General features: G+C 41.4%; 1 protein-coding gene across 1 annotated transcript in view; it reads right to left on the bottom strand.

Moving 5' to 3' along the window:
• The window catches only part of LOC127651751 (microtubule-associated tumor suppressor 1 homolog), a 63,432-nt gene that overhangs the window by 37,824 nt on the left and 10,896 nt on the right, over positions 1 to 14,712 (bottom strand). The window contains exons 2-3 of the mRNA XM_052137746.1: positions 12,950 to 14,675; positions 5,126 to 5,279 (exon numbers count right to left, since the gene is read on the bottom strand). Coding sequence (XP_051993706.1) covers positions 5,126 to 5,279; positions 12,950 to 14,458 — 1,663 coding nt within the window. The 5' untranslated portion in view covers positions 14,459 to 14,675. The remainder of the gene's footprint in view (positions 1 to 5,125; positions 5,280 to 12,949; positions 14,676 to 14,712) is intronic.

The raw sequence follows: 14,712 nt of genomic DNA, 5'->3' as shown, positions 1-14,712 counted from the left end.
TAGCACAACCGGCGATTATTTAGACTTCAGTTTAAAAAAAAAAGAATTTGTGTTTACAGTAATGTTCTTACAATAAATTATATGGGGTATGGTATTCTGGAGGTTTTGAAAGAAGAAATGTAAAGGACTTATTTTTGTTACAGCACTTATATTAATAATTCTATACAAAAAATGTGTGTTATTTGAGTTGAAAAGTTGTCTAAATTATTATTTTTGTAGTAGGAGATCTGTTCTAGGCAGATCAAGTTATGGTTATGCATTACCAAAGTAATTCTTAGTATATTTGAAGCCAAACTTAGAACATTATCTCAGAAAAGATTTTACTTGATTGCTTTATTTCTGTATTATTTATTTATAATAATATTTTGATTTGCATGTTTGAATTGTGTACATCCTACTCTTTTCTTCATCTTTTAACTGAAGAAAAAGATGACTTTACATTAATTTTCTTTTAATGTAAAGTTTTTTTCTTTGCAAAGCACCTTGAGAATCTACCGTTAAAGGTGCTATATAAAATTATTATTATTATATTTTTTGAAGGTTATTACAGTACAATGCCTTGTTACATAGATTTCAACTATTAGTGCATAAATCCAATTTTTGTTTGTTTTTTTTACAAACTGAGGGATGAGTCAAAATGATTTTCTGTGGTAATCCACAGCATGCTGGAGAACTTGATTTGTATTTAACCTTGAAAAGTCCTTTGGACATATACAGTACCCTCAGGCAAGTCTGATTTTGGACTTTTTATATAGAGAAACTACATTAGGCCAATAATGTTGTTCAGATATGTTATATACAGATATACAGTTATGTGCAAGTTGATTTGAAGTATTGTGCAGAAGAGGTAGGATATGACAAATAAATATAATTGGAATATAAATATGAATGAATAGTTGAATATGCACTTGATTGTATTGCCACAGTGGAGAGTTTTGGGGACAGTTTTACTGTTCATAAGGTGAATGGCCTGAGAGAAGAAACTGTTCTTGTGCCTGACTGTTCTGGTGCTCAGAGCTCTGTAGCACTGGCCAGAGGGCAACAGTTCAAAAAGGTATTGTGCTGGGTGAATGGGGTCCAAAGCGATTTTTCCAGCCCTTTTCCTCACTCTGGAGGTGTACAGTTCTTGTGGGATGGGAAGGTGAAAACCAAGCAGTCCGGACTATCCTTTATATCTTCTTATGTATGACTTGGTAGCTGAACCAAACCAGACAGTTATAGAAGTGCAGAGGACAGACTCGGAGTAGAACTGGATCAGCAGCACCCGTGGCAGGTTGAATGAAGGAAGTACAACCACAAATCAACTGAGACCTGGGTAAATTTATTCCATAGGTAAGCAGGGATGATGGAGTTGAAATCCGAACTGAAGTCCACAAATAGGATCCTTGCATAAGTCCCTGGTCTGTTTAGATGTTGCAGTATGTAATGCAGTCCCATATTAACTGCATCATCCACCGACCTGTTAGCTCGATAGGCACACTGCAGGGGATTCAGTAAGGGTCCAGTGATGTCATTCAGGTGGGCCAACACCAGTCTCTCAAATGACTTCATGACCACAGACATCAGGGTGACAGGTCTGTAGTTTTGAAGTCCTGCAATCTTGTTTTTTTTTGGAATAGTGATAATGGTGGAGCATTTGAAGCAGTTGGGAACTTCACAGTGCTCCAGTGATGTGTTAAAGATTTGTGTTAAGATAGGGGCCAGCTGGTTAGCACAGGCTTTTAGACAAGTGGGTGGAACACAGTCTGGGCCCTTTGCTTTCCTTATCTTCTGTTTCTGGAATTCCCGGCACACATCCTCTTCACAAATCTTAAGTGCAGCTTGAGTAGCAACAGGGGGGAGGAGGGTGGTTGCAGGAGGTGTTGGTGTTTGTGTGAAGTGAATATCAGAGTGGGTGTGGGGTGTAAGACTGGGCTTTTCAAATCTACAGTAAAACACATTCAGGTCATCAGCCAGTTGTTGATTCCCTACTGTGTTCAGGCTTTCAGGCCACAACAAAATGATGCAAACCTGTTTTCCAGCTTTTCATAGTAGCTTCTTTTAGGCCTGATAATACAAAATGTTATCCCCACTTCTGTAAGCATCCTCTTTGGCCTGACAAAGCAGCCCGAGTTTTGCTGTAAACCATGGTTTGCCATTGATGTATGTTAAATAAGTCCAAGTAAGAATGCACTTGTCCTTACAGAAACTGATATAGGATGTCACAGTATCTGTGAGCTCATCCAGGTCAGTGACTGCAGCTTCAAAACACTCCAATCAGTGCAGTCAAAGCAGGCTTATATCTCCAGCTCTGCTTTATTGATCATTTTTTTTACAGTCTTAACTACAGGTTTAGCTGATTTTAGTTTCTGCCTGAAGGTTGGAAGAAGATGAACCAGACAGTGATCAGAGAGTCCCAAAGATGCTCTAGGGACAGAGTCATATGCATCCTTTAATGTAGTGTAACAGTGATCCAGTATATTTCTGTCTCTGGATAGGGCATGTAATGTGCTGTTTGTATACTGGCAGTTCACATGTGAGGTTTTCTTTTTTAAATGCCCAAAAATAATAAGTGAGTCTGGGTGTTGTTGCTCAGTGTCTGTGATGTAATTAGCCAGATGTTGCAGCGCTGCGTTCATGCACGCTTGTGGAGGAATGTAAACACTCACCAGAATAAACGAGGTAAACTCAAGTGGCAAGTACAAAGTCTTACAGTTGAGGAGAACGCTTCTAAATTAGAGCAGCACATCTTCAATGCTGTTACATCTGTACACCAATTTGCATTGACATAAAAGCATGTTCCACCACCTCTCGTTTTTCCCCCACTCTGAACAGCTGAAAGAACGGCAGATGTAACACGCTGTCCGGAATGGTTTCAATCAGCCAGGTTTCCATGAAGCACAGAGCAGCAGAGTAAGCAAAGTCCTTATTTACAGCAAAGTTGTGTTTACACAGTTTGACCAGCGCACCCGGCTTGATTCCCAAGTTTGCGTCTTTTAGCACGCGTGTGGAGCACCGTAGGTCCTCCGACTAAAATGTCCAACAAAATGACAGAATAATCAAATACGAGTAAAAAATGATCTGGTGTTTGCTGCCAAATATTTAACAGTTCATCTCTGGTGAAACTGATTGAAAAGACATCACTATCACGGGACAAACAAACAAAAACAGCAAAAGAACTGGAGAGCTCCACGCCGAGGCAGCAATCCGCAGAGTCATCGTAGATTCTTGATTTGGTGTGATTTGATTTAATGTGTCACTCTTTGCTGTCCACACTTATAAACTGAATTTTAAAAGCTATCAAATATCTAAAAAGATGACTTTCACAAGTGGGACAACTAAATTAATGTGGCTAAGTGAATAAAACATTAGGAGGTCCACAGAACAGATATGATTTGACAAATCTTTTCCCTGTTTGGCAGCTGTTCGATTTTAGTGCAAAAGTCACAGTGAGGTCCTGTGGTCTCACAGAGGAGCAGAAACAAGACGGCAATTGTCTGGGATAAATTGAACATTTTCTGCTGGATTAAATTTTGTTTGTCAGTGACACTGAAACATGACACACATTAACATATAGAATAAGGGCAATGAAACCACGGGCACCCAAATATTTTCCTGCTGCCACATCCAATGAACGAGGGAACACACATTAGAGAAAAAGAAAAGTAATGTCAAGGAAAAGGGTTAGACCCAAAAGTGTGTAAATGAACACACATACACACATTGAGCACATTGAAAGAGCCACTTCCTGAAACAAAAATGTGGGGTTTTCTGACCAGAACAGGAACTGGATGAATATCAAGGGAAAGACCCTTAGGGTACACACAAATGCACAGGACAGTTGTGGGAGGAGGGAAAGAGAGACAGTGTGGAAAAAAAGAAAGAATGAGAGAGAGAGGAATAGACAATATGAGGTAGGAAATTGAAGTTAAGTGATAAGTGTTAAACTGAAGTGTCTATTATGGTTTAAAATGACAAATGTATGGCCTTAGAAAGTGAGGGAGAGTTATGCAACACTATGCAATGGTTGGACAGTGAAGTACTGCATTCTGCAAGCTTATTAACACCAGCTGCAGCCCAACTTCCAACCTCTCTCTCTTACAAACACGCACATTTGTTTTTCAATCACGGTGGGGACATTTCTTTGACTTCTATTGTTTTTACTTAGCCAATGGCATTTTCTTAACCCTAAACCTAACACACAAACCTTTCTGCATTTTGATTAAGATATTATTTAGTATGTTTAAATTGTTTTCCTTAAAGGGACCATCATTATAACTATACTTTTCTTTTTTACTATCCTTTTATGGACGTTCCCCAAAGTAGATAAAACCTGACCCACACATATACACTCTTGTTTACCTAACCCTTACCTAACCCCACCCTAACCTAACCCTAATCCCTAGTAAACCTAAAAAAAACTGCTTTGTGTCTTAACATCTAAATTGTTTTAAGTTACAAATATAATTAAACATCACTGAATCAACCTGAATAAATTAGGTTCCACCAACAAACACATTTTAAGGGTTAGATGAGCAGATTTTATTTAAATTATTCAGCATTAAAAACAAATTAAAGATAAATAAAAAAATAAACTTAACATTAAACTATTTACTTTATATATTATTATTATTATTTTTTTTTTAACCATTAAGGATGTCCCCAATGGAAGGGGATATGTTGTACACACACTCCAGTACAAAAGCATGGGAAGAAGTTTTCCTGCATGTTCCTGTGTACTCCCTGTGTGACTCTGAGTGCGCGTGTATGTGTGTGGCTGCTTGTGTGAGGTAGAGAAATCTCTGATTTTTAAATATCAACTCTGCTGTGTCTGCATGTACAGCAAAGGTGCATCAGAGAAACACTATAATTACAGCACAAACATACCCTGCATTTACAGAGAAACAGATTCATAGCACACACATAGAGACAAAACCTGTTTTTCCTCTGTAGATTCAGTAAGTTACCTAAACTGTGAGAGTGATGCAAGTAAAATGAGTAGACATGATAATCAGTGTTAGAGTAAAGTGTAAGAGTATAACAGTACACTGGCTCAACAAAACAAGTCTAGAGGCACGCCTCGCTTCCTTAAGTAATGCCCTTGAGAGTTCTTTCTGTTCTAGTGTGTTTAACAAGTGAAACTCACCCGCCGGCTGAACTGCTCGGCTTCCCAATGGAACCAGACTAACTGTGGGTCGGACTTCTCGGCTTGGGGGCTTCAGTTTGAGTTCTGGGGGTCCAGATGTGGATGTACTGGTAGCTGTAGTCCCTAATGAAGGTCCCAGCTTGGGAGACACAGTCTGCAAAAACAGCCTTTGGTTACTGACAGCATCCCAAGTGAGAGAGCCCAACTCTGGGCACCGTAAGGTAACCATAGTATTAGCCATTCCATAGAACAGACAAAAAATGTGCAGCAGAATAGAGAGAGAAGTAAGAGAGAAGGGGAGAGAGAGGAGGAGCAGAAAGAAGGGAGGGGAAATAAGACTTCCCAACTCCGAAAAGCAGAAGGAAAAAAAAGTAAAGAGAAAAACGTTGCTATTGTGTGATATTCCCTCAGGGCTTCTGATGCCAGGGCCAGCCTAGATCTTCTCCTATTTTAATCTCTTTTTTCTCTTTTGTTTTTGAACACCATACACACACATGGAGTGATTTTGTGTAAAGACTGTTGTCTGAATCAGTGTTCATGTGTCAGACTCCTCTCAGGAATGTTCTTCTCCATTCTGTTCTTTTCCCTCCAAAACAGTTGTTTTATTGGCAAAAACATCCCACTTGTCCTCTTTTGAAAAAGTTCAACACTTAAATTGTCCCTTGTTTATATATATAAAAAATGTATACAAGACATAAACATTATATGCGTTAACATGATTTTAGTGTGATCACTTACCTTATCTTTGTAAAGTGTATTACAGGATTTCAGTGTCATGATAATGAAGTTGTAATATTGTATGTAACTTTACACAGATTAGGTTTGTAAGTGATTTTATCACACTAAAATCCTGTTAACATGTATAATGTTTTGTTTGCTATACTTTTGGATAAATATGTACTTTGGTGGTTATGTACTGTCTACATTATGCCACAAAAGCTGTAAATTGAGCTTAACTTGTATTGAACCAAGAACCTTTAGTTAAAACAAGGTAAATTGAGAAGCACAATTTCATTAGTTATTAAGACTTGTTTTAAGAGAATATTCAGCTAATATATTTGTATTACTCTAAACCAGTAGACCAATAAAAAAAAGAAAGAAGAAAAAAACAATCCCTCGACCCACAGCCAAACAGAAAAGGCTGATACAATCACTGTTAGCCAGGATTTGTGTCAGTAGATCAATTTCATTAATAATACTTACATTCTTTATAATTTAATGGAGCCTACAGTACATTCAAGTGCTGACAAGAGCCGCATTTCTTTATGTATAAAAGGAACGTGTCACTAGAAATAAACCAGACATTCAACAAAGACGCATTTAATTTACAAACAACGCAAGTCCATATTTCTATTCTTCTTCTAATTCATTGCATACAGTCCATTTACACTACCAACTTCTTGAATGTGCACATGAATGTGCTGTCTTTGTTTATATCGCTGGTGCATAACAGGAATGGACTAAAAAATGGGATGCTGGCAGTGCAATAACAGGAGACGAACCTTAGAATTAAATTGCACTTGACCCAGCCAATTAGTGCTTTGTGTGGGCAATTTTGGCCAACACAATTGCACCTAGAATTAGTGCATACTTAGATAAAAATACCAAAATTTCATGGCCATGCCCACTGACTTTGCACATATATTGCATAGTACTGCACTTAGCAGTCTTAAAATAGGGCCCTATACAGTGCATCCGGAAAGTATTCACAATATATATATATATATATATATATATATATATATATATATATATATATATATATATATATATATATATACACTCACCTAAAGGATTATTAGGAACACCTGTTCAATTTCTCATTAATGCAATTATCTAATCAACCAATCACATGGCAGTTGCTTCAATGCATTTAGGGGTGTGGTCCTGGTCAAGACAATCTCCTGAACTCCAAACTGAATGTCAGAATGGGAAAGAAAGGTGATTTAAGCCATTTTGAGCGTGGCATGGTTTTTGGTGCCAGACGGGCTGGTCTGAGTATTTCACAATCTGCTCAGTTACTGGGATTTTCACGCACAACCATTTCTAGGGTTTACAAAGAATGGTGTGAAAAGGGAAAAACATCCAGTATGCGGCAGTCCTGTGGGCGAAAATGCCTTGTTGATGCTAGAGGTCAGAGGAGAATGGGCCGACTGATTCAACTCCAAGGATGTTAGATATTTTACTGGAAAACAAGACAACAAATCTTTTCCATTGAAAAGCAGAAAAAAATCAAATGTAAAAATACTGAAGAATGAGGACGGAAGGAAGGAACTTGAACTTGGGCTCTTGGACATTTCTTAAAAACGAGAGTAAAACAGAAACATGGGAAAGCACTTATGTAAAATTGCATAAGCGCTCCCAGTAAGACCAAAAAAATAAAAAAGATACAAGAAACAAGATGTTGATGGGCAAATGAGCATATGTGTCCTTCCCTAATCACAACTTTTTGGAGATTTGCATTTGTTCTTGGCATTTGGTTGGACCCAACTTAATAACATATTTAAGCCTGAATAACAACATAGTCATGTGATGACACAAAGAGCTGGACCAGTTGAATCATTTCTCCTCATTTAGAAAGAGAGGATTGGCATGGAATTACACAGCTGCTATCAATCTGTTCATTTAAATGACTTTTTAATCAATTTCAGTATTCATTTAGCTTTTGTCTATTGACATAGCTGCATGCACATAAACAACACAAACAGCTTGTAAAAGCTGTCTGATCATGTTAAACCTGGGCCTAAATCATACACCTAACTGTTGTTGTAGATATGAGATGAGGTTATGGAAGGTACTGTTTAAGTGTTTAAAGTGTTTAAAAACATCATACTTAAAAAGATTAGGATATACAAAAAGCTAGAAAGACTTCACTAGAAAGTGGAAATGCAAATTACCAGATATTTAACCCCAAAAGGATCACATACTACTGATATCAAACAGGTGCAAAAACAGCACACGTTAATAAAGATGTCAGAGAGCGATACAAAGAGACCCAAGAGCAGAGGAACATTTAAAAGGATTTATTAACAAAAAATTATGACTTTAACTGTGATCCTGGCACCGGCTGCTGTTGAGGGAAGGAGTAGACGAGTGTGTGTGTATTGTGGAAGTCAGGAGCAGATTCGTTGGAATCCTCCATAGAAGCGTAGTGAGGTGTAGAGAACAATGGCCAGCAGATTGGAAGGCAATCGCTTTCCCGACAAGCGGGCTGAGATGAGAAATCCTACGTTGAAGATTTGTGAGTGTAGAGAACAAGCGTACAGCAAGCTGGAAGGTAACCTCACTCCCGACATGCAGGCAGAGACGGGCAACCAAACAGATAAATGAGACAGGACCAACAAGGCAGAGAGAGTGAGGTAAGTTACTTCACATCAAACAACAATCTAGCAATGATACTGAGAACACAAAGGGTTTAAGTATGGAGTGAATTAAAGGAGAAACTGGTGTTGTTACCATGATGATTAGTGGCATGATCAACATTCACAATGTACATCTGGGTTTCGAGTCACCCCTGGATGAACGTGCGTCCGAAATGATCGCGGAACAAATAACCGACCCTCTGGGCAGGCAGGGGGCGTGGTGTTTCGTAGCGCAGCAAGGATTTTAGCCTCCACCTTCCTTCCCTGACAAACAGCCAATTTTCTAGTAGTCAATTAAGCACCTCCCTAACATGCTGAACATGGTCCTGGATAAAAAAAATAATCAACCATGTCTCTAAGCACGTCATTTACGAGCCCTTGGAAGACGGCGGGGGCGCTGACCAAAAGGCATAACCAAATATTCAAAGTGCCCCCATGGGTGTTAAAGGCCATTGTAACGCAGTTCACTGGAAAGGAGGAGGCGAGAACCGGCTTAACAATATAAATAATAGTTTAATGATTAACTTAAACAAAAAGACAAACACATGCTGGGCAGCTGCCCATAACTCTCTCTCTCTCTCTCTCAAACTGCTGTCTCCGGTCACCTTAATCCCTCTCAGGCTTGATCAGCCTGATTAGAGGCCGGGTGTGCAGAATCATGGCCCGGTCCTCTGACCTGCCATTCCTCTCTTGTTCTCTCAGGCCGGGGTGCCCCCGGCATGATATACACCCCCCCTCTTTTCTGTGGGGGGGTGTGTGCTCATCCCCGCCTTCCTGGCTCTGGGAGGGGACAAGGGGAGGGAAACAACAACAATAACATAAAAACTTAAACAATATTAATATTTAAAAAAGCGATTGAAAGGCCAACGCGGAGCGGCAGCGGGAGAGAGAGAGAGAGAAGTTTTTATTATTATTTATAATTTACTCCAATACGCCTTAGCCTGGTCCTCGGCCAGTCCTCCACCCTCTAGTGGACAACAGCCGTGCCTCCCTGGGCAGATCGGAGGCAGTCCTCCGGCCCACGGTGGACAAAACGCCCTGCCGCGTTTTCGGTGGACAGAATCCCACCCCTGGCAGTGGTTCTCCCATTCAAGGCGGATGGCCAGGAGCCCCTCCAACTCGTGGTCGGCGGTCCTCTGACCCGCCGTATTTTAGCAGCTGGTAGGGGTCTCCTCCGCCACTGGCAGCAGCCTTGACCGGTCCAGGCGGTCGGTTAGGAGCCCTTCCTCCCCTCGCGGTTGGCTCATCTGTCCCCCGGCGGATGGCCATGGCTGCTCCGATGGAGTGGATGGTAGTAGCGAGGACTCTACTAAGGTGCATCCCTCCTCCTTCCCGGGTTGAGGTACCAGTGTAATGAAGTTCAATGGAAAGGAGGAGGTGAGAACCGGCTTAACAATATGAATAATAGTTTAAAAACAAACTTGAACAAAGAGACAAACACATACCGGGCAGCTGCTTGTAACTCTCACTTTCTCTCGAACTGCCATCTCTGGTCGCCTTTATCCCTCTCGGGCTTGATCAGCCTGATTAGGGGCCGGATGTGCAGAATCATGGCCCGGCCCCGCCCTCCACCATGCCACAGCCACCTTCCACTCATCGCCCTTCCTAATTCGGACAAGGTGATAAGTATTGCATAGGTCCAACTTCGTAAAGGCGGACGCTCCCTGCAAGAGTTCAAAAGCTGAGGACATCAATAGTAAAGGATAGTGATTCTTCACTGTGATGTCATTCAGCCCCCGATAAGCTATACAGGGTCTATCAATCGCGAACAATCCATCTTCTCCATGAAGAACCCCACCCCTGCCGGCAAAGATGAAGGGTGGATGAGACCGGCTGCCAGAGAATCATTGATATACCTGTTCATGGCCTCCTTCTCAGGAGCTGAGAGCAAATACAGCCATCCCCGAGGAGGCGAGATGCCAGGAAGCAATTCAATCACACAGTTGTATGGGTGATGAGGAGAAAGGGTCATGGCGTGGGACAGGCTGAACAGTCTTGTTGACCAGTCTATGTGAGGGTTGTGCGTTACCAACCAAGGATGTCCCAGCACTACCGGTGCCGATGGAGATTGGATCAGGTAAAAGGAAAACTGCTCCGTATGATTACCGGAGATGAAAGTGAGACCAGACTGGCTTGATGGACTGGGTAATGACAGACAAGGGCGTGCCATTGAGGGTGTGGGCGGTGATATGTTCATCCAACTGGACCATGGTAGCCGCCATTTGGAAGCCAAGTCAATGTCCAAAAAGTTCCCTTTGGCTCCAGAATCCACCAGGGCTGAGACAGTGTGACATGTAGATCCATGCTACAGCCAGGCCAGGAGAAGAGTACAATGTCAGGGTGCTTTGATTCTGGTGACCTGGCCGAAGTATTGGAATGGCGGTAATGGCCAGCCATCCGAGGAGGTGGCGAGCGGATTCACAAACGGCCAGGCATTGATCGACTCGGATTTTCGGAAAGCCCATACAGAAACCAGTCCCATTTGGCATGGTTGTTCCACTCACAAGAAGAAGCCAGGGTGCGAAACTCGATAGCATAATCTGAGACTCGTCAATCTCCTTGAGACAGTCAGGATAAGACTCTTGCCGCCTCCCGACCTTGAGCCGAGTGATCAAAAAATAGGCAGCGCTCTGTGGAGAAAGTGTGAAAAGAGGCGCAACAAGGATGTCTGTTGTCCCAAATGGCAGTCCCCTATTCACCGGCCCTTCTTTTAAGGAATGTGATCACACACGGCAACTCCATAGTCTCAGATGGAAAGCAGAGGGCTGTAACATGAATAACAGGGAACATTGTGAAAGGAATGTGCTACAGGAACCGCCTCACCTGAATATGGGGTTCGAGGAGGGATATGAGCCTCTGAAAGCCCAGAAATGTGGGGAACTGCCACAGCCAATGAGGGTGCTTCCTGAGAGGAACCAGCATCGGGAGGTAGGCAGAGTTGCTGATCAACAAAGGTGAGCTTAGCGAGCTGCAACGCCATCATCTCCAGAGCCCGGTTCGATGAGGAGATTGGAAGGCAATCGCTTTCTTGACACATGGGCAGAGACGAGGAATATTCCGTTGAAGATTCGTGAGCGCAGAGAACAAGCGTACAGCAAGCTGGAAGGTAACCACACTCTCAACATGTGGGCAGAGATGGGCAACCATTCCAGATACATGAGACAGGACAAACTAGGCATAGAGAGTGAGGTTACTTCACATCAAACAACAATCTAGCAAGGATACTGAGAACATGAAGGGTTTAAGTAGGGAGTGAATTAGAGGAGAACCAGGTGTTGCTAGCATGCTAATTAGAGTCATGATCAGCGTTCCCCTGGGAACAATCAATGTTCACATGGAAACACTGATCATGCATCACCTGCGAGACATGAGGGAGAGAAAATAACAAAACGCACAGAATAAACTGATAAACTCACCGGAGCCGTGATAAACTCTAGTGAGTACAACTCAACAAGTTTCAATCAGCTGAGGTCTCAATCAGCTCTTTCTGTGCATCCAATTATTTCGCTTAATGTACCAGACAAAGCCAGAGATGGGTCAACAGAATGTCTAATGTAATGTTTGACAACCTTTCTGCTATATGCTAAAGTTTGAAGTTTCCTAAAATTGCAAAAGCCTTTCTGAGAGTATGTCCTACATATATAGGGAGGCTAGGGCTAGTTGTCACACAATTTCCTCTTTTATTTAAAAAAAAAATCAACTTTTATGTAGCCACATTCATTCAATTCTTGGCTGCAAAAAAATATTGAACATTTCCAACCTAATTGCACATGGGAAAAAAAAAGATTCAGTTTATTGAACACAAGTTCAATAGTGGGGTAAGTTGTCACATTGGAAGCTGTAATTCAATCAGTGGTGTAGGTTTCGTGTGAACATTATAGGGTATCAGCAAAATCTAAACAATTATGAAGCACATAACAATTCATGAAACAACTAAATGGAATGGTAACATACAAAAATATCAAACCATTGTTTTGGCAAACAAATATTGTAATTTATCAATTGTATAAATGTATGACATCTAAAACATATGAGACAACTTGCACCAATAAATTAAATATACCCTTGTCATGAAAACATAGTTCAAACCTTTGGTCAAAACCTACCACTATTATATAAATGACCACTGACTGAATGCCAATGTGGCTTTGTGTTCACTGGTTTAGCCAAGAGCTACAGCAAAATTATATTACGATGATATTGCAATATTAGTTTAGAGGATAGAATTCACAAAATTAACTAGGGTGTTTTAACTCACCATACAAAACCACTTCTAGAGAAAACACATATTTGTGTAATTGGACTTTTGAAACAAAAACTTTATAGTTACTGAGATATAGTCCTTCCCTTTTTGACAACTAGCCCTGGTCTCCCCTAACATCCAAAAATAAGCAATTCAATCATTAGTGAAACTGTAGGAGCAATTCTACATTATTAATACAAGCAGAACTGAAAGACTTACTTTGCTGGTGCCTTTAGAGGTTTCTTGCTCTCTTTCTTTCATAAATTGAGACTTTTCTTCATCTCTGAGATTGGTGGTTGAGGGAGGAGATTCTGCTTTTATTATTGTTTCTTCTCCTTGTGTTGGCAAGGATAAAGTGATCACACCCTTCCCCTGATTGCCATTGTTGACAACCTCTGCATCTTCCGTATGATTCACAGACGATTCAATGATAAGTGCCTTTTTCCTATCCGGCGGCAGACAGGTTAATTTGAGTTTAGGGTCTGAATCTCGACAGTCAGAGCTCTTTGGTTCCCTTGCATGGCTCGAAGATGATCTGCTTCTTTTCCCTATAGCTTTATCTTCCACTCTCCTACTGGTTGCATGGTTTGCTGTTAGAGGAAGCTTATTCCCATTGCCTGAAGCTGACTGACCAAGATTAGAGTTTGTTTTGGTGGGACTGGCAGATCTTGTTGCAGAGACAGCCCTGGAAATGATCTTGGCCTTCACGTTCTTAAGGTCTGGCCTGGGAAACATCTTCACCTCAGGCTTTGTGCCTTTGGTCAGAGCAGCCCTTGCAGGTGGCTTGGTGAGAGTATGTCCTGCCAAAGCTTTGGTCTTTTTTGCTGTGGTCTTTGGCTGGTTGTCCACTTTAGAGACAGATGAGACCAGTATGTTTCTGGTGCCTGTTATATTACCCTCTGAATCTTCAAAGATAACCACTGTCTCATTCAGGATTATCTCATTAGCTTGAGTGTCTGGACACAAATCATCAGAGAGTTCTCCATTCTCTTGGACCACATTCCTCTGGGGGTCCTTGACCATAGTCAGATCAGACACTCTGTTGGAACTCTTCGAATGGTCTTCCACTGGTTGGTCTTGAGATATGTCTGGTAAAGTTTTGTTTAGCGGGTCCGACTCAGAGCTGGTAGAGGCCAGTGCAGAAACACCAATCTGGCTCTTCAACACCAAATCTACTGACACTAAAGAAAGAAAAGAGTCTTCTTCCTCATCTTCTTCAAGGTCATCATCATCAACATGTTCTGAAGAGCACAAGGAGGCATCATCTCTGTTGTCATTTAGTCCAGCCGTCTGTGTTACCATCAATGTGATATCATGATTATCATTGTCACTCCAACAGTCTTCATTGGCATCCAGATAGACAGATACAGAGTTGTCATTGTCATTGGATTCACTGTAGTCTGGCCTCAAGTCTGGGCTCTGTATGCCTGAATCGTAACTGTTGCCCAAAGTTTTACCTATCTCAACCTCTGGCATGTCCACATCCAGAGGACTGTCTGTTCTGGCACTGCTCAGACTACTCAAGCTACGCATGGAGTCTGGTGATGCTTCACCTCTATAATATGGGAACATAGTTGATGATGAAGACAAAGAGGACTCGGAGGTGAAAGCATTGTTCTTCTGGTCACCACTGTGTAACAAGAGATGCATTCCATGCTGAGATCCTTGAGAGGGCGTGTTGGGAATTGTAGGGGGTGGAAGCTCAGACTTGTCTACGACTGACTCCATGAAACATGCAGAAATGCAAAAAGAGATTGAGATGCAATCATACAGCCATACCCCCTATAGCTAAAACCAATACAGTACTAATGGACAGTCCAGTGTGTAGAGAAAGAGATAAGAGAAGGTGTTTATCATCCCTTCAGTCGTTATGATGGAGAGAATCTATCCCTTTTCACATTCAGAGGATGGTGTCCATGATTTTGCTGGCACTCCTTTAATGATTCTAGGGAACAAAAGAAGACAACAGCATGTTAATTTCA

This window comes from Xyrauchen texanus, chromosome 11, assembly GCF_025860055.1.
Source record: "Xyrauchen texanus isolate HMW12.3.18 chromosome 11, RBS_HiC_50CHRs, whole genome shotgun sequence".
Classification (NCBI taxonomy): Eukaryota; Metazoa; Chordata; class Actinopteri; order Cypriniformes; family Catostomidae; genus Xyrauchen; species Xyrauchen texanus.
This window is presented reverse-complemented; position numbering and strand designations above follow the sequence as displayed.